The sequence below is a fragment of the Rhipicephalus microplus genome, chromosome X (assembly GCF_043290135.1).
Source record: "Rhipicephalus microplus isolate Deutch F79 chromosome X, USDA_Rmic, whole genome shotgun sequence".
Classification (NCBI taxonomy): Eukaryota; Metazoa; Arthropoda; class Arachnida; order Ixodida; family Ixodidae; genus Rhipicephalus; species Rhipicephalus microplus.
Window position 1 is genome coordinate 14490722 of NC_134710.1, and position 27089 is coordinate 14517810.

General features: G+C 46.4%; 1 protein-coding gene across 1 annotated transcript in view; it reads left to right on the top strand.

Moving 5' to 3' along the window:
- The first annotated feature begins 364 nt into the window (after positions 1–364).
- The window catches only part of sli (slit guidance ligand), a 332159-nt gene continuing 305434 nt past the window's right edge, over positions 365–27089 (top strand). Inside the window, exon 1 of the mRNA XM_037426601.2 lies at positions 365–587. Coding sequence (XP_037282498.2) covers positions 421–587 — 167 coding nt within the window. The 5' untranslated portion in view covers positions 365–420. The remainder of the gene's footprint in view (positions 588–27089) is intronic.

Sequence of the window (27089 nt, forward strand, 5' to 3'; positions counted from 1 at the left end):
ATCGTAGTGAGTTAGTATGAGTGAGTAGTCTCTCACAGTGCCAACCTATGCCCTCCCGTCATCGTACGAGATCTCGCTCGCACATGCGCGTATCCAGAAATTTATTGCGGGTGCCCGACTCTTTGTATGCTTGTGTTAGAGCGAGTTTTTGAACACTCGGGTGAGTTGTAGTGGTTAAGCCCTCGCCGGTGTTGTACGGCGGCACGGAGCGACACGAGGGCAATCGACGACGCCTCTCGCGGAGACGCATCATTCGGCGGCGAATCGACCGCGGCGACTCCCCCTGATGATCGCGAGTGGTCCTCTCCCCAGAGAAGGGGGCGCTGCTGTGAGCGTCGAGCGGAGAGAAGTGGCGCTGCGTGAACCGGAGGAGTGCTTGTCGAGGCTCGGAGCATGGTGGGCGCCGCCTGAACAGCCCGCATGGCGGCCGCGCTGCTGCTGTGCCTGTTCTTCGCGAGCAGCGCCGCCGAGGAGCCGCAGCTGTCGCGATGTCCCGATCCGTGCCGATGCACGGGACTCACGCTGGACTGCAGCCACCGAGGGCTGCGCGTAGTACCGCGCCCGCTGCCCCAGGACGCCCGCAGGCTGTGAGTAGCGCACGTGCGAGCTGGAATGCGGCCGGACAGCGAGCTCCCCGCCGCTGTCCGGCCGCTCCACTCCGAGGCTCTTTTTTCTTTCTTTGCACGCGCAAGTTGAAGGCACTGCACGTGGGCACGACTGCAGAGCACTGTTTCAGCGAGCATGTTGCCTGCAGCTTGCGCGTGCTTTTGTACTCGCTGAGCGGGTTTTCTCGGAGCTTTGTTGACACCTAGGGTCACGTGCCGCTCTTGAACGCTTGAACGACCAACTGTGCGCCCACGCGGTACGTTACCCGCGTCTAATGATGCGCCGAGTGTGCTAGGCAGGCACTTGAGGATGGACAATGGTAACGCCGGTGGAGCCGGAATCTGATTTCCAGGACGCCGTTCATCTGACTTCGTGATGATGCGCGCGACATCAGAAGAACTGAATAGTATGGTCACGTTTTCGTGGTGCAGTTCGCGGCCTGCGTGTAAGGGATGCTACACATAATTTTACGGCGCAGCAGCATGATGATTCCGCGAACCCCGAAACTGGTGTTCCTCAAGCATCGCTTTTATGGGTTCTGAACATTTTAAATGCAGTTATGCCCCAGTTTCAAAATATTATGGCGAACAAGACCTGCGACGTTTGACCAGCTGTCGGTTTGCGCGCGGCATTTTCCCAAGTAGTTTGCCGTATAATGATACCATTCAATGACTGCTGAGGACAAACCTCCAATGACAAGCTGCATCTGGTGTGGCAGCAAATTAAAAAAATAATAATAAAAGGTGGCATAGTGCTGCATTAATCCTGGGTTAGTGCGCTACTCTAAGCACGCGCTGTGAGAGGATGCAAGAAGATACACGAAGGAGGCACTGCTACGTCGCGTATTTACCTAATGTTAACTACACATATGTTATGGTCCTTTATACCAACTGCGGTGGTACCTAGTCCAGGCTCTTGTACGTACTCTGCTGTATACGTTAGAGGTTCGTCCCAATCATTGGCAGCTGCCCAATTTATTGTATGGGAACCGTCTCTCCTTTCTCACCAGCAATCACAGCCAGCAACGGCTGGCCGAAATCGTAGGAACGTGTCATCAAGTAGTGAGTGATTTATAAGAATTATGCGGACCGGAACTAACAACACCCACCTGTGGATGTAAATACTGTTTTGAGCTTTAGTTCGAGTGGTTATTACTGCGGTTAAACGACAGCCGCACACATTTTGAGTGAATTGCGTCTGACAAAGCATGAAAACCTTGCCATATGCTTTTCAAGGCGCGTGTAAGTCGTCGCGCAGCGTGAAGTCTTCCGTATTTTTGCAGTGGGTGTTCGTCGGTTCTTTTTATGTTTGTGATAATCAGCATTTCACCCTTACGTACAATCACGTTTATGCTCGCGTCTACTGACACGTATTCCGAAGTCGTTCATACACCGTGTCAGTTTTCTATGATCAGAGGCGTGCAAATGTCGAGGGGAAGGTGCTTGATCTCTTTCCCACCAACTCTTCCCACGAAGTTCTTGATAAATTATTAATATATGTCTTATGTTAGAATCTGTATCAAGAAAAATGACCGTACTGGTTTTTGAGCGCTTATAACTCGATTTCGAAGCTAATTTATCAAAAGGCGCCAAGACGAGCACAAATCGTGCGCGAAATTGGTGTTGTAGAGCACTGACACCATGGTCAAAAACACTGATTATAGGCTAAACGACTCGTCAGTCGGACTCACTCAGACTCAGGCCGAGTCCGGGAAAGTAATGTTTTGCTGAGTGCAAGTGCAAAATATGTTTCATGAGTGAGTGGACTGCGGAACTCTTTCCGACCTATGGTCGTGGATGGCGTTGCCACCCGAAAGGGTTCACATAAGCCTTGACTTCATTAAGAATGAGCTTTCCACAACAGTGTTTGCAAGTTTGAAGTCTCTGCGCGCTTGTCCTGCAGGATTTGCTGGGCAGCCATAGTCATATTTTTGCCGCCAAATTTTTTTGTAAATCCGGTGCGTGGTAAAACTAAATTTCTTTCCATGGCAGCCGCACACGCCATGATAGAGAATAAACTCGGTGGTATGGCGGGACCTATTTTGTGCCCACGTCGGGCGGAATTGGAAAATGCTGTTTGGCCGCAATACCGGCCGTAATCTTACGAGCACACTCTGAGCGATGCTTGTTGTGAGGCCCCGGTTCTGACGACACGGACACACGCAGCGAATGACGTGTTGCTTAGAATAATGTGCTGCTATCGTCAGCTTCTGTAAAAAGCTAATTCAACCATATATCCAGATTGTCTCAATGAACACCACGTCGTTCAGGTACCTATTAGCTTACCTGCATCCAAGCCTCATGTCTCTCCAAAGCCAATACTTCACAATAAAAGAGGTGATTATCAATCAATAAATCAGAGTTTAGAAGACTTTTCTCACTCACTTATGACCTCCTTGTTCAACCGCTCAGTCAACAAAAATTGATGCGTTTATAGAGAAAAATTGGTGAGCCTGGTGCGTCAACATATCCGTCGCTTGACTGCTCGCGCTAATATATTTAAACCATGGTATACTCGTACAATTCACACCCTTCGAAATGAAAAGAAGCGTCCTTTCAGAACGCCAAAAATACTGCAATCTTCGGTAGCATGGGCAAAGCATCGTGTTTTTGATAAGGTTTATTGTCACTCAGTACGTCAGGCGAAACACAAGTTCTTTTCACATCACCTATGCAGTCACTGAAAAAAAAAACGACCCAAAGCAATTCTAGAAATAAATTTCCCCCACACGTTTTAATATTCGTATCATAATTTTGAACAGTGGTGGTGTTGCAGTCTCTCTTGAGTCTTGCCCAGCCGTGTTTATTAATTACTTCTCTTCAGTTTTTACGAAGGAAAATTACGCTAACACGCCTCTACCACCAGCGTTTGAGTATCGTTTTATGCACCCTGTAGTCAATAATCCTGCAAATATCTCTTCCCTATTTACGAATCTCAAGATGTCAACGTGTTTAGGGGTCGACGGCATAAACCCTAAAATCTTAAAGCTGACCGCTGCTCCGCTTAGTACCATTATTGGTCACGTCTTTTAACAGTCGTTACAAACTGGCGAGATTCTGTATGACTGGCAAATCGCTAAGGGCATCGCCCTCTTAAAATCTGGGGATAAATGCCTGCCAAGTAATTATCGCACCATGTCCTTAACGAGCATCCCTCGTAAGCTACTTGAGTACATTATTTCTTCACATGTTGCATCAGACTTGGAGCAAAACGAATACTCCTTCAAAAATCAGAACGGCTTCCGCAAGGGGCTTTCCTGTGATACGCAGTTTATCGAATTCACGCATCAGATATTTAACAAGACGGATGAAAATTTTACCAACAGACAGCATATTCATCGACCTTAAGGCATTCCACCGCGTAGCGCATTGTCGTTGAATAGCTAAAATATCATCTTTGAACTTGGATGCACTTACAGTTTCTTGGATCACAAACTTTTTGTGTTTTCGCAAACAGTGTACTGTAATTGATAATAGGTATTCCCCTCTCAGAGGTGACACCTGCAGGTGTCCCACAGGGAAGTGTTATTGGCGCTTTGTTATTTTTCAATTTTTATCAATGATCTTCCCTCCATCAATTCGCCTCCTAGGGGACGACTGCATCATCTATCGCAAAATCACTTCACCATCAGATCATACAGATTTGCAGCAAGACCCTGATCATGTAACCACATGGTGCTCAGATTGGCTAATGACATTAAACGTTGATGAGTGTAATGAAACGATCTTCACTCGAAAGCGCCCACTCTCAACATTTCAGTATTTCGTTGATGGAAGCCCCTTAAGACCGACTTATATCGTGTAAGTATCAAGTCATCCATCCGACATCGAACCTTTTTTGGTCTAGTCATATCAACAAGATTACAGCGGACGCTTCAGGAACGCTTGGTTACCCGAAATGCAATCTTCGAGATGCTCCTCCTTCCACGCGCAAGCTTGTTTACCAAACACTCGTCCGTCATAATCTCAAATACGCATCTTTTATATGGTCACCTGATCAAGATTATCTATCCCGGAATCGGTTCCAAACCGCGCTTCTCGCTTTAGCATCAGTAACTACAACTGGCATTCTAGCGTAACAGAAATCGAGCAGTCGCTCTCTCATTTCTCCCTCGAATCCCGCAGAAACATTTCTCTTTAGTGTCTGTTGCACAGAATCGCCAACAGCAAGCACAGTTTTTCCTTGCCACTTCTCAAACTTAATCGATATTCCCATCATTTTCAGCATAACCTCAGTTTTCAGCGTCTATATAGGCACACAAACGCCTTTTGTTCGTCTGCATTACCACGTGCCGCTGTAATCTGGAGCAATCTTCCTGGAAATATGGCAAACGTCGACGAAACCGAGATCTTTAGGAGTCTGCTTGGAAAATTGCCTCTTGAATTCTAGTATTGTGCGCCTTACCAACGTACTCCTGCTAGTTTGATTCTTAATCTGGTCGCCCCTAATACGTTTACGCTTTATCCGCATTTGTATTTATACTTATCCATTATCGTTTCGAATTGTGTAACGTTATTGGTTGCTGCTTTTTTTTTCGCCCGTTTCTATTTTGCGCAGCCAAGTGCTTTTTGTGGCTTCATTGAACAATATTTCGCAATGTTGTGTTGTATACTTATGTATTATCGTTCTGAACTATATAATGCTAGTGTTTGCTGCTTCGTTAATTCTTTTCTATTTTTGTTCACCCAACACTTTGCATATGTATAAGTTCACATTTTTTCCATCGGTCTTTTTAATCAAAATGCACCCCCCCCCCCCCGCTTCTTGCGCAATGTTCCCTCGTGGAACCCGTGATGTACTTGTATAAATAAATAAATAAATAAATAAATAAATAAATAAATAAATAAATAAATAAATAAATAAATAAACCTTTTAGCTCAAGTAATGAATTGCTGTTTTCACTCAGCAGCGATTTGTGCTACTGAATACTGAGTGGCTTCAGTTGTTCGTAACCGGTTCATGAACTGTCGGCATTAACAGGCGTTATCGGATGACTTTAATTAGGCGGGAACTGCAGAGTAGAAACGCTGGTGCAACCAGCTGCCTCGTTGCTGCGCACGGCCGCGAACACTGTTCTGCGAGCGCGGCTACGTGGCCACTCACCAAATCGAAAGGCATTTTTCCGTGCACCAACTACGTGCTTCGTAGACTACGGCGCCCCGCCGCGGTGGTCTAGTGGCTAAAGTACTCGGCTGCTGTCCCGCATGTTGCGGGTTCGAATCCCGGCTGCGGCGGCTGCATTTCCGATGGAGGCGGAAATGTTGTAGGCCCGTGGGCTCCGATTTGGGTGCACGTTAAAGAACCCCGGGTGGTCGAAATTTCCGAAGCCCTCCACTACGGCGTCTTTCATAATCATACGGTGGTTTTGGGACGTTAAACCCCACATATCAATAAATCAATTAGACTACTGCAGAGCCGAGCATGCTTTAGAGATGGCAAGAGCGACAAAAGTAAAACGGGGGTTCACAGGAACATCGGTATATGCCACCCCGCACTGGGGAAGTGGTAATTATAGGGTGTGTTATTAGAAATAATTGTAATATAAATGAGAAGAAAAGTGAGCTTGATATTTTCAGATAGTAGGCGAGATATTATTGGTGAGCTGCAAGCCCGTAATAAGATGACTGACTACGTGGCGCCATCAGGCAAAAAAAGAGTCTGCTGAACATACTCTGGTGCAAAGCAAAAAAAAAAAAAACGCGAAGAAAGGCAGAGGGAAGAGCTTTGCGCCAGAAATAATAATAATAATAATAATAATATTAATAATACCCGTAGTGGAGGGCTCTAGAAATTTTGACCACCTTGTGCTCTTTCACGTGTACCTAAGTTTCAGTACACGGGCCTCAAACATTTTCGCCTCCTTCGAAAATGCATCCGTCGGAATTCGATCCCTTCTTGTCAACAGTCTAGCATTGGCCCAAAATTAATATGTCCAGCAAATTCAGGTACCAACTCGCCCAGGCACAAGTTCTTCTTGAACAAGAGTGTTCACCACTCACCGTCATGGCTACTAGGGGCGCTGCCTAACACTCCCAGGTGTACTGTGGACGGGGCGATGACCGCAGCTGTATGCTTACGTTATTCGATGGTCGGAGGTTCGGTCCCTGGCGGTGGCAAGTTATCTTTTCGTTCACTTCTATTTCTTCACATTTACATTACAATGAGGTCCCCTATACTTTTTTTCGCAGCGTTGTCTGTTACTGCTCCTTAACATTCAGCCCACAAAACAGTTCCTTACGTTGAAGCAAAAAGTAGCTGTTTTTCATTACTGTGAAGTATGGTTGCAGCACCGCCCGGCCCGCCGTTGAGCGAAAGTACCGGTGCTGATGCATTCAAGAAAAAACAAACAAAAAAACTGCGATCTCACATGGCTGATAAATATTCTGAAAACGAACTGTTGTTGAAAGAAAACAAGGTGGGAAACTCTGCAGGTGATAGAGTCATTCCTTTTCCAGTATGCTTGTGGAATGTTGATAATTGTTAATAAGTTCTGAAAATAGATATGTGGGGTTTAGAGCCCTGAAACCACGATATGGTTATGAGGGACCCGTAGTGAAGGGCTCCGGAAGTTTCGTTCATATAGGGCACCGCGAAGCTGCCTTGTCATTACTTTTTGTTAATACCGTGAGGGGAAGGACGATGGTGATGAGCGCAGCTCGTCGGGCGCCGATTACGGACGGACGTTGCGGGCGTGTCCGCGGTAAGCCGCATCGTGCCGCCACACACCTGCCCCGCGCGCCGTCGCCAAGTTGGCCTTGGGACGCTTTTTGCGTTTTTCACGGTACAGTCCCAGTTTGGCCTGCTTTATTCGGGACATGATTTGCGCATCGACATCCCACGTGAGCTTAGCGTCATATGGTGTTCTGGCGGCAAAGAATCCTCTCGCAGGGACAATAGGAATACTGATGCGTCGCCAGGTGGAACCTTGTCTGATTTGACCATGTGATTTCACACAAACAGGGCGGCATGATGATTGAGCAGAAGCTTCCAGGTTTATTTTATGCGGACGATATCGTCTTATTTGCGGACAGTCGAGATGATATACAGCAGCTGGCGAATATATGCGGAAGGGAAGGTGAAGCTCTTGGACTAGGATTCAGTGTAACGAAGTGTGGTTTGATGGTATTCAATGATCCCTGTGATCAGACGGTGTCCATACAAGGCCAAGAAATACCGAGGGTAAGTGAATACAAGTACCTTGGAGTATGGGTAAATGAGAGTGATAGATACATGGAGGTACAGGAAAAAGCCTCGGCAGCAAAAGGAAAGAGGAATGCGGCAATAATGAAGCACAGAGCGTTGTGGGGATACAATAGGTATGAGGTGCTTCGAGGTCTGTGGAAGGGTGTAATGGTTCCAGGGCTTACTTTTGGGAACTCAGTGGTGTGCATGAGGGCAGAGGTGCAATCGGGAATGGATGTAAATCAAAGGACTGTGGGACGCCTCGCGTTGGGTGCTCACGGGAAGACGACAAACGAGGCTGTAAAGGGCGATATGGGGTGGGCAGGTTTTGAGGCGAGGGAAGCGCAGAGCAAAATAAGGTTCGAAGAAAGGCTAAGAAATATGAAGGAGAGTAGATGGGCAGAGAAGGTGTTCCGTTATTTGTATAGGAAGAGCGTGGACACACAGTGGAGAAAAAGAACTAGAAGACTCACTAGTAAGTATACGGCTGGTATTGTAAGCCGTATGTCAACAAAGAGCGTTAAGGGAAAAGTCAGGGAGGCGGAGAGGATTTACTGGATGGCAGCTATGGAGAAAAAACCGGCTTTGAGTAACTACCGAAAGGGCAAAAATGAAATAAGGAGGGAGGCATTTTACGATAATTCAAGGGGAAGCGCTTTACTGTTTGAAGCGAGATCGGGTTGCCTTAGAACGCGTAGTTATAAAGCAAGATTCAGTAAAGAAGAAGAACAATGCACATGCTGCGGGAAAAATAAGGAAACGGCGGAACATGTTCTGATTGAATGTGGAGATATCCACCCAGGTGTACGTTTGGGCACGAACCTACAGGAAGCCTTGGGTTTTAGGGACAACAATGGAAAGCTGAACACACCCGCGATTGAAATAAGTAAGAGACGGTTAGAGTATTGGTGGCAGAAAATTAGAGAGAAAGGACAAAAATAAATATTGGAAAAATAAAATATGGACAGTGTGCCGTAAATGGCAGAGAACTTAAGCTGAAAATTTACCTTTTTTCCATTAAGATAGAATTTATCGAAGTAGAGGCATTAGGCCAACATAAAAAAAAGAAAAAAAGATTTTTTTTTTTTTTTGTCGAGCCTGGTGGCATACTTGTCACCACCCCGTTATAAAGGGGACGCTCATAGCATCCATCCATCCATCCATGTGACAACCGCGTTCGAACGATTCAATTAATTCGTCAATTTTGTGAGAAGGAATTTTTCCGTCCTGCGATATTTGTAACTTCAACATGGCGACACCTATGAGCTTGCGCTGCATTTCACTTGCCTGCGTGGGTGAAGACATGGACCTAGTCTTCTAAAAAACAGAGGAGACGCAAAGGAGGCACCATACATTGATTGGACAGGAAGGGGGCTGCTGCGACGAACCTTGGCCCACTCCACCCCCTAGAAGGAAAACCCTGCGCACACTTGTGTTTGGCATACCTGTGTGGTCTTGTTCTCCTCTGTATATACACTTCTGGAAGCTCCTCTGTATATACACTTCTGGGGCTGCGATGATGGCCAAGTTGAGAGAGAGGGAGAGAGAAAATACTTTATTCGCAGGATCCTGCGTGTAGGTAGTTTCCGGCCGTGCAGGGCTCGGACTACCCTTCTAGTGCATTAGTCTAATAGAGTCCTAAGAACACTAGGTCTAGATCTCGAGGGTCACGTCTGACCGAGCATCAGATACTTAGTTTCCTTCGGCATGGTTTGACGGGCCGTTGGTCCTCGTTCTCTTCTGCCTGACCAGCGCCTCCCCAAGCCGCTGGATCGCCCTGGCGAAGTTGAAGGAAGCTCTCTTCATTGGCATGGTTGGATTTCATCGACATTTCACCGTCTTGTCAAAACAGGTTAGGCCAGCCTATAGCGCTTATCGGCAACCAGAAAAAAAAAGGGGGGGGGGGGGCGGGGGAGACGGATGAAAGCTCGACGTTATGAGTGAAAAGAAAGAAAAGGCCGTGCGACGTATCTGCGGGCTTCGCCGCGAACGTCGTCCGAAAGAGTCTTCCGCCGGCCTTCTTTCGTGGGGCGCATAGCGTCGCACCTTCAGCCCAGCCTAGGAAACCCTAGGGTTTTTATGATTACGTTTCTGTAGTAAAGGAACGCACCACCTTATATATATTGATGTTGCGCCTCATGTATGCTTAACATGTGCTTTTTATCGACAATATTCACAAGTATGAACGCGGCCACGATTTCAAGATGGCTGGGAACGCAGCCATCTTGAAATCGTGGCTGCGTTTAGTATTAAGTTTGGTTTATTCACCTTAAGAATCTCCCGAACAAGAAATTAAATAAAGCGTAGGTGATTTATACATAAAATAGTTACATATTGATTATTCACACGTTGTTGGAACAAGGACGGGCCGGTAATGGCGGCAATATCAGTAGGAAGGCCGTACCAGTCTTTGGCAGTGCGTGGAATGAATGAGGTAGAGGAGTGAGCAGTTGGGGCACGTGGGCGTGCGACTTGTTGAGGATGACAAGCTCGGTCAGAAACGCGTGCAGCTGGAATGATCCATGGCGCTTGATTAAGGGTGCTGCAAAAGAACTTGTGAAAAAGAGCAACACTTGAAGTACGTCGACGATCAGAAAGCTGCGATAAACCAGATTCTACCTTAAGTGCTGGAATGCTCATAATATGTGAGTAGCTTGAGTGAATGAATCTAGTAGTGTGATTCTGCAAAGCTTCAAAAGAATCGATGAGTGATAATTGATGTGGGTTTCAGATGACTGATGCATATTCCAGTTTCGGTCTTACGAGTGACTGATAGGCGAACAACTTGACTGATGCATATTCCAGGTTTTGTCTTACGAGTGACTGATAGGCGACAACTTCATATTTTGGGGGGCGTGACGGAGATAAGTTTGAAAAAACCTAGGGTTTCGTTCGCTGACGATATATTAGAAATGTGAGCATGCCAGGTCAGATCGTTGCAAATAGTGATTCCTAAATATGTATAAGAATGTACATTCTCGAGAGGAGCGCTTTTAATTCTGTGAGAAAACTGGGTGGGACTAGTACTGCGAGAAAATGACATAACTTTACATTTTCTTGCTTGTAAGGTCATTAGCCAATCATCACACAAAGTAGCCATGTTATCTAGATATTTTTGGAGAGCAATATGATTGTGGGTGTTATATATAATGCGATATATGACACAGTCATCCGCGAACATTTCAGTTTTACAAGATACACATGAAGGTACGTCATCAATGTATAGTATGAATAGTAAGGGGCTTAGGACCAATCCTTGAGGAACGACAGATGTTACTAGTGTAATCGAGTTAGCTAAGTGATTATTTATAATTACAGATAGGGAGTGGTTACTAAGAAATTTACTAATCGAGCTCAAGACATCCGCACGCAAGTTAATTTTCTTAGCTTTTATAATAGGCGCTGGTGGGGAACCTTGTCAGAGGTCTTGTGGAAGCGAAGAAGATCACGTCACTTTGTGTATCAATATCAAGGTTAGTATGAATGTCATGTGGAAGGATGGCAAGCTGTGTTTCACTAGAGAATCCTCTGCGGAATTTATGACGAGCGGGATGAAAAAAGTCGTTCGAGTCAAGAAAGCTTATGACAAGAGAGTAGATGACATGTTTCGTGGTTTTGAAAGGAACCGTTGTTAATGAGATCGGACCGTAGTTGAGCGAGGATGTTTTCTTACGGGTTTCGTGGACTGGAAGGACCTTCCCTACTTTTCAGTCACCTGGAATAAGGCCTAAAGGAAGATACTGGATGCATAGCAAAGATAAATAGGCAGTAGTTATGCGCCTTGTGTTTTTCGAAATTTTCGCAATAATTTCATCTATAGCTGAGAAAGATGAACATCTTGTTAATTATATCAGGAATTTTGTTTACATTAAAAGTGATAGCTGGCATTGCAGAACATATACAAAGCGATGGTGATGCGGAAGGCGCATTCGACTCGTTCGTAAAGACACTTGCAAAGGCGAAGCTCAACACATCAGTGCAGTCAGCATCACTGAGGATTTCGTTTGATTCATTATTTATTTGTATGGTGTGCGTATCACTAGGGTTAACAACTTTGCAAAATAGCTTTGGTTTTAATAACTAATAAGTTTGGCAGGTCGTTATGGTAAAATGTGCGTTTGGCCTGACGCAATGCGCGGTGGTAGTTCTTTTCTGCTTCATGATAATTATCCCACGTGCGTGAGGGCCCACTTTTCTTGGCGGTACGATAAAGGCGCTTTTTTTTCTATTTTACAAGCGTTTCATAGGGCTGTCGTAAACTATGGCTTTAGCATGGAGGAATGAAAAGTGATTTTCGAATAAATCTGTTTGTTAGTTCACCTAGTTGCAGTTGCCATGTATACGGAATGTTCATGAAATGTTGACTAGAATACAGGAAAGAATTAAGCCATGGCTTCGTTAATCGCTTCGTAATTACCTTCGTCATAGAGACATTGTTTTCTCAAATGTGTTTCGCGCTGGTGGAGTGAGTGAGAAAATGGCATGATTGGGTTTACGATCACTGATCTCAGCCAAACAGCTAATGGATGAAAGGCTGTCGGGGCAATCGGTTAGTACAAGATCAAGGACGTTAGCAACCTGTTGGGTAGGTTATGTTACTGAGAAATATTAACAAAATTCCGCGTTTCTGTGTTCTCTGGCGCTGACGATGATTGTAGGTTGTTGCACCAGTGTACTTGTGGGAAATTAAGATCACCAAATAAGAAGATCTGCGCGGTGGGGTGCTGATTCAACAGCTTGCTTACATTGTCATTAAGCTGAAAACAGAATTCAGAAGCCTGCGGCGGCTGCATTTCCGATGGAGGCGGAAATGTTGTAGGCCCGTGTGCTCAGATTTGGGTGCACGTTAAATAACCCCAGGTGGTCAAAATTTCTGGAGCCCTCCATTACGGCGTCTCTCATAATAATATGGTGGCTTTGGGACGTTAAACCCCACATATCAATCAATCGGGGCCTGTAGCAAACACCGAGTTGAACTTTTTTTAGGAGAGGCTCTATGAAATGCTGATTGGCGAGCACGGTAGATGCTCGTGTAGTGCTGTTTGTACGCCACTACCACGGGTTTCTGCACGGTCTTTTTGATGAAGGCACAATTTGAGCAAGTCGCCCAAAACTTCGCCACTAACGACGTCACTACCCAGCCCACGTTTTCAGTCGGTATCACTATATCGCTACCTCTTGATAAAACTGCGCTTGATACCAGGCCACGTTTTGGAACAAAGCTGCGCACGTTGGCGTAGACTACAGGAAGTGACACACTGTTCGAAGAGTGATACGGCACTTGGGTACATTCCTGTTGGCGATGGCGGAGCTGCTACGCGACTTCCTTGACACCGTTAGAAACAACATCAAAAAATATTTCTTAGGCCCGATGAATAAGGTTTTGAAATGGTGCGAATATGGAACGTCTTTGATTTTCGCAAACGCCAAACTGTGCTTTCGTTAATTTCGAACTTCCTGCGAGAAATCTTCCCCAATACTATAACTGATGGTCTCAAGCATACGTTCTCTCCAAAGGAATATTGTTTTCGTTTTGTGGGACGCCAATTTAGCTATAAGTGGACGATAGTGGTTTGGGAGAATGAGGTCCGACGCGATGTGCTCGTTCAGGTTCTTTAGGGTCGATGTTTACTTTTGAATTCTCGCGGCACAGATCAACAATGAGCGTTTATGCGTCAGCAGTGGTTTCACGGCTGGAAGGATCGGCGATGCCAGATAAAATTAAATTGTCCCGTCGTGATCGACTATCGGCATCTTCGATAAGTGCCTCTATCTCAGAGAAGCGGTTAGCAGCTTTTTCAGTAGCAGCGCGCACCGCCACCATTTTGCCTCTGATCGGCAAGGGTACCCGGTAATGACTTTCAAGCTCGCTCATTCGTTTACTCAAGTCCGTTATATTTTTGCCTGTATGTCATAGGTTGGGATTTTAGGCCCCTAATTTTGGTAACTAGCTGGTTCTGACCCGTTGTTGGTTTATTTTTTTGTCATTTTGGTTACTAAGCTTTCAGACACGTGAGGACCGGGACTGGGATTTGTTTCCGCATCGCTGGCCAAAACCAGCAAATCACAAATTACATGGATGTACTCTACAGCAACGGCAACACAGCAGTTTGGGCGCAGCAACTGCACCGAAAATTATTTACTAGATTTCTTAGCAAACGAAGGGTACGGTCTACCAACCTGCATGGCAAGAGCAAAAGGTTTAGGGCACTGCGCAGAGGCACAGTCACCACGTTCGCAAAGCTGTGGCGAGGGTTGTGTGCCGTTGATGACGATGGGGCCTGCCATTTTTGACTGACGACTGTATACGTCACCATCGCTGGGGTGAGCTGTCCGAGTAGGGCGCATCGCTGCCGAGAACAACTGTACAGCCGCCCTGCTCCTTTCCTGGGAGTCGGCGGCGTATCCTGATATGGCGGTAAGAGCAGTGCCGCCTATCGTATATAGGCAGCAGCATTTGCACGGTGATTAAGGTGAAAATCTGCATGGCAAGGGCCAAAGATTTAGCGCACTGCGCAGAGGCACAGTCACTGGGCCCAGCTCACCTTCAGTAAGTGCTTAAGCAGACAGACGGATGAATGGATGGACGGATGGTCAGACAGACGGACGGACGGACGGACGGACGGACGGATGGACGGACGAACGGATGGATGGATGGACGGATGGACGGACGGATGAATGGACGGATGGATGGACGGACGGACGGACAGACAGATGAATGGACGGATCCAAATTTTCGTTTTGAAGTATCTCCAGAAAGAGCATCGTCTTAAAAAAAAATGGGTAGAACCGGTGAATTCTGCCATTACTCACCTATTGCATTAGATATGGCGAAGGTCACGGAAAAAAAAAAAAAGGAGAAGAAGCGGGCGCGCATCAATGGACGAGATGGAAAAATAAGAGGTGCGAAACATGTATGAATTAAGCTTTACCAGCCGAAACCACTATGATTTATGAGGCATGTAGAAGATACAGTGTTGACCCCCAACACGTGCTCATAACTGGCATTGTACACAGGTGTTTTTTCCCCTCTGTAGCAGAAAAAAATGCAGTTGTGTGCATGGCACGTATTACTGGCGGCCAAAGGGCGGGAGAGGTGAATTTCATTCATGGCTGATCCATCTGTAGTGGACGGATTTTTGTGCAGCGTCAAATTATAACTTTATACGCAGTGATGTGTCGCATGATGAATTTGCTGATTATCGCACATGCGAGGTATATGTTCTCGTGTGCGTTCACGTGTGTGGTCTAGGGGCCGCACTCAGTGTAGCAGCCGCATTCCACTTTGCGTACGATTGATTGATATGTGGGGTTTAACGTCCCAAAACCACCATATGATTATGAGAGACGCCGTAGTGGAGGGCTCCGGAAATTTTGACCACCTGGGGTTCTTTAACGTGCACCCAAATCTGAGCACACGGGCCTACAACAGTTCCGCCTCCATCGGAAATGCAGCCGCTGCAGCCGGGATTCGAACCCGCGACCTGCGGGTCAGCAGCCGAGTACCTTAGCCACTAGACCACCGTGGCGGGGCGAGTACGAATGACTGGCCGTAAATACTGATATGCTTTGCTGAAAGACGTCGGTGACGTTTTTTTTTCGGTGCCAGTTGCTACTCGTGGTAATCTCATCGAGTATTTTGCGAACGATGTCACATTATATGCTTCTTTAGCGCTGTATTTTTGAGTATAGCCTCATTCGCGTCGCGATTTGATCTGTCGGTTGCATTTTTTTTTTTCTGCCACATGCGACATCGCTGCCTGCCGCGCCAAATCATGCCGTTCTGTGTTTTCAAGTGGCTACTTGGGGAGGGTATTCATTGGGAACGCGTCCATTGTCACCTCTGAAACAGCCTTTTCCCGGTTTCACAGACTGGATGTGTGAAATAATTCAGCCCTGGTATAGTGTTCGTCGAAGCTCCACGTATAGCGAGTACAGCGCTCGATGCGATACTTTTGACTGTGTGCACAAACGTCTACTGTGCCAGTGCCGTGAAAAGTGTGACTTCATCGAATGTTGTCCTTTCCGGCCGTTCTGTTTTTGGGGGAGTTTACCCAAGTGATTGGCTAATCACTTTTGTGACGCTAACCTGACGCGTTCGTAGAGGCGTAGCTCTTTATCGACGTTGGAACCCTTGCGGCCCGATGAAATGCCAGGATCTTTGAAGACGGGGAGAGTCACAGAAGTTGTAGTGGCTGGTGAGTTTGCAAGCAGGGCAGGCGCTGGGACCACCGGAGAGGACGTAGTCGAGGAGGCCGCGTTGAAAGCAGAGAGTGAGCGCCCGCTGTGGAGTTCCCTGGCAAGGACGGGGATCGCACAGCTCCACCAAACAAGAGAGACTCAGACTTGAGGGAATACGTATGTATACTACTGTTAAGACAAGCAGCGCTGCTGATACGAAAAGGTCGTGCCAGTCTTTGCTTGTTTGTGCTTCAGAACTATTGGCCTATCTTCGGTCGTCCTCGTCTTCGTCTTGCTGATTGCTATGGCTCTGATACGTAGCAAAACTACTGCAATATCAATGTGACAGCGTTCAAAAACTCGTTTGGCTGAAATTCCGGCGTTGGTGTCGTTGTGACCGATAACTCGAGAACGATGCAAATGAAATAAGTGATAAAAAAATCCTAGGCCTGAGTGGGGATTGAACCCACGTCGTTTGCGTGGCAAGCAACCACACAGAAATGCCTCTGCTTGTGAACACGCTGAAAATAACTTCCTCTGCTTGAAAATTTGAAAGCAACTTTGACGCTTTACAAACAGACGCGACCTGTATACATGTTTCACAATACAACATGAAATATCGCCGTGATAATGCGCGGTAGAAGCGCACATTGACATCAGGCGTGAGAACATGGAATCATCATAATGAGTTCATAGTTTAAACCCACTACAAAAGGCGCACACGTTACTGCACTCTTAAGAACACGTAGTGGGTGCATAGCAAGTTCGGAAAGATTTCACACAAGTGTTTGAAGGGTACACTAGGAACGGAACATCGCTATCCCGTTCAACTCCTAAAGGCGAAGCTTAAGGGTCCCCCAATTTTTTTACAAGTATTGTGAAGCCTGTACACAGGAGACGCGCGTGTTTTGAGAGCATGAAAGTTATTTTCATTGCATTTCCCAGCAGAGGAAGTTCTTTTCACTGTTTTCCGAACAGATGCGTGACTGACTGGCTTCTGCTTGCCACGGAAATAGCCTGGGTTAGATTCTCACTCGGACAGGGAAACGTTTACTTACAGCGAAGGTTGTCATGAGCAAGGGTCACGTGTGCCGAAGTTGTCCGCCGTGGCGCACGTGACGTGATGGGGGCAAATCAGGTCTGTGATTCCGTAAGAACCCTGCATAAAACTCCGATTTGGAGCACTTTAGACCGCTTCTCCTTGAGCATTTCTCGTGAGTGGCTGCAATAGGGTTCTGGGGGCAACACTGAGAGTTTCACGGGAAAGCGCGCTCCGAGTGTACGGTGCGGCCCTCTCCGGCCGAGTGTCTTAGCTCGATGGGATTAAGTGAAAAGTGGAGATGGGCGACCTTCGGCTGTTTCTCTGGCGCGTGACACGAGGCGATCGCTCACCCTGCGGGGGCGCTCGCCGCACGATTAATGAGCCGCTTTTCACGCGACAGAGGTGCGCCCAGGACGGGAAACGAATGCGCGGCATCTTGCGCGCGCTCCTGGCGTGACCGGGCTGCCGGGTTTTGCTCCCGCGGCGAGCGAGGGCTCCCTGGACCCGCTCGCCTCTCTTGTCGCCGATGTCAACATCTGCGATGTTCCTCTCAAGGTAAATGGTCTTTCCCTCCGGCTGGAAACAGGGCCGTTGTAGCCGGATTTGTAGCGCGAAACACCACAATGTTAGATGTGTATGTTCTCTTAAAATAAAGAAAGGTTTTAGTACTCGGTAATTTCGGTTTACTAACTACTCGTCATATATGTTACTACCCTGTTAGTAAGCGCAATTAGTAATGGGGAGGTTAGTAACTGTTATTATCCTCGCCGTCACAAGTGCAATTAGTAGTGGTTACTACCCTTCCCGTTCGTAACTAGTGAAATATAGGTTGTACAAAAACAACGTAGCAACCGCGATCATTTCGCCTCACGAATCACCCATTTTTGCGATGGTCGAATTCCCGAGCATGATCGAGGTGATTAATCATTGGGTGATAATGCACAGAATGTGATGACTGTGAGAACAGCACACATGCACAATGACAAGTGTACGCGACACTTATAATTCATGAGCGGTTCCAAGAGTATACATACCCCTACCTATGGGGGAACACAGTTGGGGTCGGTGAGCAGCTAGGCTTTAAAATGAATAGCTTAAGTTAAGGGCTTGTATTTCTATATTGTACAACTGTATTGGGCGCGCAATAATATGTATAGTGTAAGAGTTTTAAACAAACATATTAAGACACACAATATGTGATATCTATTTTGCATAATAACGCCTCAACATTGCGTAGTATACAAGACGCAAGACGAGATACTAAGCTTACTAATATCTCGTCAATAATCTCAAATGGATCTCCATGCTAGTAAATAGGCTGCAAAAAGCTCATAATAATAACTTCAAAGGTTCATTTAAAGATTTGTTTAACAGGTGCATGGCAAAGAGTTTGTAATTGTATCCAAGAAGTATAATCATTGCATGTTATAATTGACTCCTAACATTTGTAGTAAAAAGGCAGCACAAAGTTAGTAATGGTCCAAGAACGTACCAGCTGCTGTTATACTATTTGCTCGGGGTAACAAGCTGTTTACTAACTTTTTCTATAAGAGTGTAGTGTGCCAATCCTGGCCACCTCATGTGTGTTTTCGCGAGGCGTTTAAAGCCTCTGAGATCATAACCCAATATGCCGAAATAGGAGGTTTATACCCTCGGAGTTCCAGACGTGGCCATTTATAACGTCATACTTGGTTAACACAACGGTGATTTTGCAGGAGGGTTGTACTTCAGTGCTCCGCGGTAGGAGGATTATCGAGCAAAATGCGGCTTCACGTGCGCCCTGACGTTTTGGGTTTTAAATACGGTGATGGGAGTTGCTTCCACCGCCGTCGTTTCATCCGGTGAAGGACAGAGTTTTTTATTTATTCATATTTATTCAATCTGTCAGCCCAATGGCCAAGACAGGAGTTGTGGTTACATATCTGGCACGTACAAAGAACATATGTGGGAACAAGTTTCACACTGTACGCTCAAGACGCACACTATATGGCAATAACAAAACAAAAACGCAAAACTATATCAGAATACATGCCGCATAGGTCACGGATAAAAAAACATGTTCGAATACATCTCGTGCACGTCACCAAAAAGAGAAAAAAGATTCGAAGTGATATAGTACATATGGAACATATTGATATAGTACATTGAACATATTCAACCAACAAGGAACAAGCAATTTGGTTACAAATATTCTGACAAAGCCTTTTCGAACCTTTGTAAATCGCAATGTTCGACTATCTATTGAGGTAATTGATTCCAGTCATCGATGCTCTGAATCAACGCCCGAACGCCGGTCATCAACGAGGATTCAGACTATTCAGTTCTACGACGGTAGTATAACCACACACGGGCTTCCCAGAAAGAAATTCTCAGAAGTTTTCGTTACCCGAATGGGACAATGAACCTCCTCCGCCACTAACTCAAAATGAGCTTAAGAATAGTATATATGAGCGCTTTGGCAGCGATGGCCCTACCAAGTAGCATTGGTGCAGCGAAGTGCTCCGCCGTAGCGCTCTATGAGCGTCTCGGCGCAGCCATGGCCAACGTTTCTTGAACTACTGTAAATGTTGGTCATGGCTGCGTTCGACTAGCGAGCCTTACGCGAGCGGTATGCGCGTTCGAGGCGCACAGTATACAAACCGTGCCTCTCGCATTCGTGAATCGTAGCGTGTCTCAACTTATAACGTTGCTGCCGAGGACACTGTAGAGTTGGACGAAATGTTGGCGGCTAACGGGTGTCAGTATCAGTGCATGTGTGTCCAAATCTGTGATGCCGGTCCAATGGCAACACACGCAATGCGAATTTTATTTCTAAACATCCTGCTAATACAGTACAAAGTGGCGTTCCTTGAACTAGTTCCTTATTGGAGGAACGGAGGAATGCCAATATTGCGTTGAGGATTAGTGGAACTGTTACGAACATTTATGAAGGAACGGTAGAGGGAACCTCGTTCATTCTGGAAACGTGTCTGTGTGTGACTGAGCGGACGTGGCTGTCTGTACTTTCCGAGCTATTTTTTCGTATTGAACGGGTTCGTTAAATTGAAAGCCGGGGCGGCATTTGTTGAAACGTTGCGTCGAAAGCGGATTCCGAATTAGCGGTTGGAAAACGGGATCTGGAGAGTTTTCTGGGTGCAGCTCACCTTGAAACGCACGCTGTTCACCAGACTCTGGCTATTCCTCCGTGCGTGGACTTGAATGAACAAGGGAATGTCGAACACCATCCTGAACTCGTGGCATTGAATGGAGCACATCATGCGGGGTGGCCGTATGAGGCGCAATGAACTTAAGACGACCTCGTTGTCACCAGTCGCTTAATCGTACGGTTATCGTAGACATTTCTATACCAGACCATCAGCATATGTAGACAGAGCTTCGGTGTTTAAGCCAGTCAACGCAGGTCCGGCAGATTTCTTGTGCTGCGGGAACCAAACAACCCTTCCAGTTTGAGGCAAAAGATGAGCTTTCGTGGCAACTATCTGTATTTGTGCCAGTTTATCACTGCCCGCTCAAGCGAGTTACACTTTGGGCAAGCTGCATACGTGGCTACACTCGAAGAAAGCTTCCGGAACGTGGAAGTAGGAAAAAGCAGAAGCAGAGACTCTGACGCAGAGGTGGCCTGTGCCTCCCCGATGTTCCTCCTGATGTGACGAGCAGTAATTGCAGAGAACTCAGTGCAGGTATTTCAGTGTTTCTTTCTGATGTGACAAGCAGTCTTTGCCTGCTATTGTGAGCTGATACGCGATGTGCAGCGCCTATAGGAGCGCCACTGAAACCCGCGTAGCGGCGGCTGTTGGAACCCACTACAAAAGGCACACACGCTGCTGCGCCGATTCCTTTAAGGTCTCGTAGTGGTGCGTAGCGAGTTCTAAAAGGTTTCATGCACTAACCGCCGTATTCATGAACCGACATTGACTTATCGCGGTAAGGCTACACACGAAAAGTGCGAGAAAAGCATAAGAAAAGTACAAAGTGCGTTTCAGAAACCTCTTTTATACTGTCAAAAGGGCGCCTTATGAAAGGCGTCCTTAACTTGTCAAGTGTAGGCCCTGGGTACGAGGGTTGGTAAATTTTTGCTACAAAATGATTATACCTCGAGCAGCGATAAATTAGATTTACAGCAAGAAACCAACAATAGTATGCACTGAAGCAGACAAACGTACAGAAGAGCAATGTTTGTTTAGGAACCGGCAGTTTTCGGGTGAAATACACGTTTTTCTTCTGGCCACTTTTATGCAACTCCTGTCGACGCAAGGGTCTGGTCAGGTCACTTTTATTATTTCGACATCTTGCATGTTTTTGCTGTGTTCGGTGGTGTTATCGTGCTCGCTGCAGCGTTTGCTGTTTTCTTTCACTTTTTTGGAATTTCACTAAATTTATCTGATAGTGTGAACAGTTTTACAGCATTTTTTTACGAAGTTGCATTTATTGTGCAATGGTGCATTGAACTTCATCAACGAAGTGCCTACGTCCTGACGGATTTTGTGAACAAGTTCTAAGACGGACGCCATACGGGCGCCATGTGCCTTCAGAGAAAACGAGAAGCAGCTCGCGATATAACTCAACAGTCGACGCACTGTGCATCCGTGCACCGCCGACCAAACAACTAGAAAAGTGTTTGAGCCACTTCGGGAAGCTTTAACGGTACGGGAAAACGTGTTTTTGCAACCATAGCAGGTACCCGCTGGACTGTATACTCGTTAGACGGTCGGCTACGAGACATTGACAAGGACGTCTCTCTCAAGTTGAAACGTGCGAACTCCATAAAAGTGCGATACGATGGGCTGCTGCATGAGACTGGGCACAACGAACCAACAACTATGGATATTTTCCTGAAGAAACAGTACCGCGTACAGATTCTCCACGGCACTATTTTGTAAAGCGAAGGCGGCACAGAAATTCCTGCTTGTCGCAGGTGTCAACCAGGTTCTGTCGATGGTTGAGGACTCGTCGTGGCGGTGACGTGTATGCGTACGCTGTGCCGTTCAATATTTCTTCTCTGAGGTCCACATAATAAACGGAACACGCAAAGTTCTCGTCTCCAGCCGTGTTGTTTAAGCCTTGAGGTAGGTCGTAGGCTACCTTAACCGAACCTTATTTAGGTATTAGGAAAGTTCTGCGATAAGTACAAGGTAGGTTCTTGAAACACGCTAAGGGAGGTCTTATGGCTGAGGTTGACTCAAGTCATAGGAATAAGCTTAAGATAGGCTTGTGAACACGAGGGTAAGTGTTGTGAAGTATGCACTATAGGAACAGGATATCGCTATCGCGTTTAACTTCTAAAGGCGAAGCTTTAGGGTCCCCTAATTTGTTTGCTAGATTTTGGAAGATATTGCGAAATGCGTGCGTGCATGTTCACTTTGTATATAGTATTTTGTGGTACCGCTCGCAAGGAAGGAAGGAAGGAAGCAACAAAAGGGAGAAGGCAGGGAGGTTAACCAGAAAGACATCCGGTTGGCTACCCTACACTGGGAGATTAGGGAAGGGGACAAGAACGACGAGGAAGAGGGAAGGGAAGGAAAAAAAAGGAGAGACTGACAGTAATGTCACTGCAGCGTGTAGAACTCCACCGCATGTCAAAGGCGTTCACACAAGCCCGTCTTTCTCAGGAAGCACAGCAAGGCTTTCACCACTGCCTTTTGGGCTGTCGAGGGGTGTGGAAGCTGCTTTAATAGCACCTGCACAGAAAGAGGCCGATCATCCAGTCGCCGCATTGCGTTGGCAAGTACTTGTCTATCTGAGGCAAATCGAGGACAGTGACAGAGCAGGTGTTCGATATTTTGATCGGTGCTGCAAACATCGCATGCCGCACTGTCAATAATTCCGATTAATGTGATACAAGCTTTCGTGAAAGCAACTCCCAGCCAAAGGCGATAGAGAAGCGAAGCTTCACGTCGAGGTATATAGGCCGGGTGGAGGCCGGAGTTGTGGCGAAGGGTCAAGCTCGTGCAGTCTTGTACGACGTATGCTTGGTGTGTTCCACTCAGTCAGTGTGAGACTGCGGGCCAGTTGACGAATCTGCCTCGCCGCGTCCGCTCTTGACAGCGGAATTGGAACGCCGTTTGCATCTTCATGTCACGTGCGAGCAGCATGATCTGCTGAATCATTTCCGCTTATACCACAATGCCCGAGTAACCTTTGAAAGACGATGTCGTGGCCTTTTTGTATTAAGAGGTGGTCGCAATGTTTTTCAGGCGATATGCAGTAGTTTATTCACGTTTCCAGCTAGTAAGTTTTCGCTAAGAAATTCTGATTACCGCTTAAAGGTTCGTGTCATTTTAATTGTCAGCCATGTATTAAGATTACCTAACGTTTGCGAAGCAACCCAACTTTTGCTGAACTTGATAAACATGCGGGAGGATTTCGCTCCTCTGTTAGTAATTAGCCCTTGCACGTACGGGCTCTTACGGTACAGTTTCCGCTCTTAAGCTCGCTTTTCTTTTTCCCCCTGCCGTCTAGCATTATTTTTTTTGTGTGTGTGTGTATCCATCTCTAATCCGGATGTAACGTACATGTAGTTTACATCACTGGTACTTTTTTCGTGACTAGTCCGTTCTTGCTGAAACGTCTGATATCCACCGCGAAATGCTTATTTAACCCTTGAGTCCCACATTTTTCTCGTTATACTTTTTAAATATTTATTGTGAATGTGTTGCGAATGACATTGAAGAGATTGTGACTCTTCCCCTGAACCCATTCTCGATCATGTTGCCGTGCTTTTCTTGAGGAATGCGAGGGCTGCATCATTGTTGTAGATGATGGATGTGGTCTGTACAAGTGTTTAGGTGTTTCTTTGTGGCATCATCAATCTGGATTTGCAAGTGTGTGGTCATACATGGGTACTAATTCGTTTTGATCACGTTGCAAATCTGTGGCCCCTTGGTTACCTATATGCATGCGTAATTAATTCAGCAGGCCTTTCATGATTTAGTTGTGTGTGGAGACATTATTCACTTATATTCTCGGCCTTGCTAGGTCTTAATCTACGCTAAGACCCCAATAAAGTAGTCGTTGTGATTGCGAACATCTTCCGAATACGGCGCCAACGCGAGTCGATGAATACCGTTGGGCCGCTCATAGGCCTTTTTCGCGCTGCTGACAAGATCTCACACATCCATTTCACTTTGTAATGCGCCTGTCAGCCTTTTTAATTAAGTTACTGTAAGCACCGACCAATCGCCGCCGGTGCACCCATCTAAACAGGCTACGTCTAGAACACAACGCTTCAGTATTACCCTACTACATGGTCATCATCATCATCATCGACCTGACTACGCCCACTGCAGGGCAAAGGCCTCTCCCATTATCCGCAAATCAACCCGGTCTTGTGCTTTCCGTTGCCACGTTATACCTGCGAACTCTTTAATTTCATCGGCCCACGTAACCCTCTGTCCCCCCTTAGTGCGTTTGCTTTCTCTGGGAATCCAGTGAGCTACCCTTAATGACAAGCGGTTATCTGGCCTACGTGCTCGACCCATGTCCATTTCTTCTTGATTTAAACCTTGATATCCTTAATTCTCGTTTGTTCCCTAACCCACCTTTGTTCCAGAAAACAATCATAGTTGGTCGGCAGACAGATAAGTTGACTCGTTTGATCGTGGAAACCGAACTTATTGATGCTCTTGGCTATGTTTCTATCAGCAAGCCTTCGATCGCATTGTCCCCCAAGGAGCTTGGTTGCCTGCGTGCACGCTGATACTTGGTAGTTTAGCTGTTAAGTTTTCTTTTAGGTAGATGACATTGTCGCGCACTTATCGAATGATCCCACGTAATTATCTGTCAGCCTGACGATTATAGCTCAAAATCGGCTTGGTGTTCGAAAATGAACATGTTGATAGCAGCGCTCTGTCCTGTCACTCTATCTCTTCCCCTAACCGTATTTCGCCTCGGGCTACAGAACATTTTTCATAATGCATCACCAACAAGCGCACATTGCAACTCTGTTCGGCTTCTCCAAAGTGCTGCAAAACTAAAATTTTGCCACTAAGAAGGAATTTCGCTCAAAATCAGACGCCCTCGGTATAGCGTCGCTGCTATTTTAAACAACGCTGCCTTGTTTTCAGTTTCTTGCATTTATTTGTAGTAAAATGCCAGCCCCGTACTGCATGTATTTCTGTTCGTGTATACGTGCCTTTCGTTCATGAAAGTGGATGTCCAAGGTGGACGGAGGGATGACCGTCGCTGTAGCTTAGTTGGAGGTGCACCGGACACGTTATCAGAATCTGGTCTCTGCCAGCGGAAAATTATCTTTTCGTCCACTTTTCTTTATTCACATATTCTACATTACAATTTCTAATCACTGTCTTTTAGCTCTCATTGATAATAATGTGGTCGTTTGGGCACGTAAAACTTGAGCAAATATTATCGTAACGCTGAGGCTTGATATGCGACCCGGGAAGCAGACGGCTTTGTTAACGGTAACTCCGACATTAGAATTGACGGATGTTTTCTCTTGCTAACAGCTTTATTGTAAGACGATTTCGTGAGCACAGTCCTCGATTTTTTTCTTCTCGCAGTCGAATGTATTTAGCAAGCGTTACTTATATTTTTGAGCTCAGTTATCACATGTCGACGCGGTCCGCAGCCAGAGCGCGTGTTAGGCGACGTTGCAGCTGCGCGGTGGCGACGAAGGCCCAACCGCATGCACGCGATTTTCGAGCGACTGCGACCAAACTTGCTCCATAGCGTCGCGACGGCTGCAACCACATGTAGGCGACTAGGTGCCATTGTTGCTAGATTGAAAACTATTGCGTTCATGCCCATAAATTGTGAAAAGAAGCCTAAAAGTAGGTCGATGACAACATGTCAAATTTATTGCTGTCTTTTGTGACATAAGGAAGCCACGAAAGCATTTCACGACCTTGGTTTTCTTTTTTGTTGCACTCTTTGGTTTAATCGCGACAGGGTGCCTAGAAGCGTACGCTACGACGCACTTCGCATGACGATTTCGCATTGAAGAGAGCTACCATAATTGTCTCTATCTACCACTGAAACATGAAAACAAACCACCGACAACAAGATTTACGACAAAATACGGCCGCTGTCTCACTCTCCGCGGGAAATGCGAATGTAAAGAAGGTGGTCGATACCTTGCTTTTCTTGAAGTAAGCGCGGATAACAAGCATCGAGAACGAATTGCAACCGAAGTGAGGACCAGGAGCGCAGCCATGTTGCCGCCAGTCATTGTGGTTATAAGAGGGAAAAGAAGAGAAAAGTGAGCCGCGTAACTGTCTGCATCAGAGTGCGACACCTCAACAGTAACTCACAAGGGATGGGGGTGAGGAGGGATTGAAAAGATAGGATTAAAGGTAGAGAAAGAGAGAGAGAGAGAGAGAGAGAGAGAGAGATGCGCTAGGACAGAGAGCGACGGCATAAGAGAGATAGGAGAGATAGGAAAGATGGAAACGTGGTCACAGGAGTCCGAGGACGGGAAATCGCCACGCCGGTTTTTTGATGACAAGTGCTCTTTTCCAGTCTTCCAGAAAGGTGCGACGCGACTATAGCGACGGCTGTGGATGGGCCTCCGCGACAGCCAATACTGCCGCTCGTCGCTATCGCTTGAAAATCGCAGGCCTGTGGTATACGGACTTAAAATAACATTGCTGCAAGCGATCAACTAGACGATTCGATGCGACAAAACGCCGATCATGATGCTGCAGTGTCGGCGTGAACGACAAGCGAACTTGTGCATTAACGTGTTTGCGCCGAGGTTGCCCGACTACGCGAGACTGCACACTTCTGTTTACTGAAAATACTTGGCCAGACACCGTGGATAACTTTGCCCCGAATACGTATGATTATGATATTATTTTCCTTGCCCGTGTCTGATTGCCGCAATAGAAGAGCAGCATAACCAATTTGCGTGCAGCTTTCGGCTCGACGCACTGGGGGGACACTAAAGTAAGACAACAAATCATTATAAACTATACTCTCAAAATTTTAATATTATTACTCTCACGTTCGTCGGTTAACTAGTAGAAGAGAAAGTAAAAGTGTCGTAATTTAAATATCCGCAGGTGATGTCGTGGATTTGAAGGTTTGTTTTTCTTTTTTTTTCGTATATTGGTCACGTCGGCTG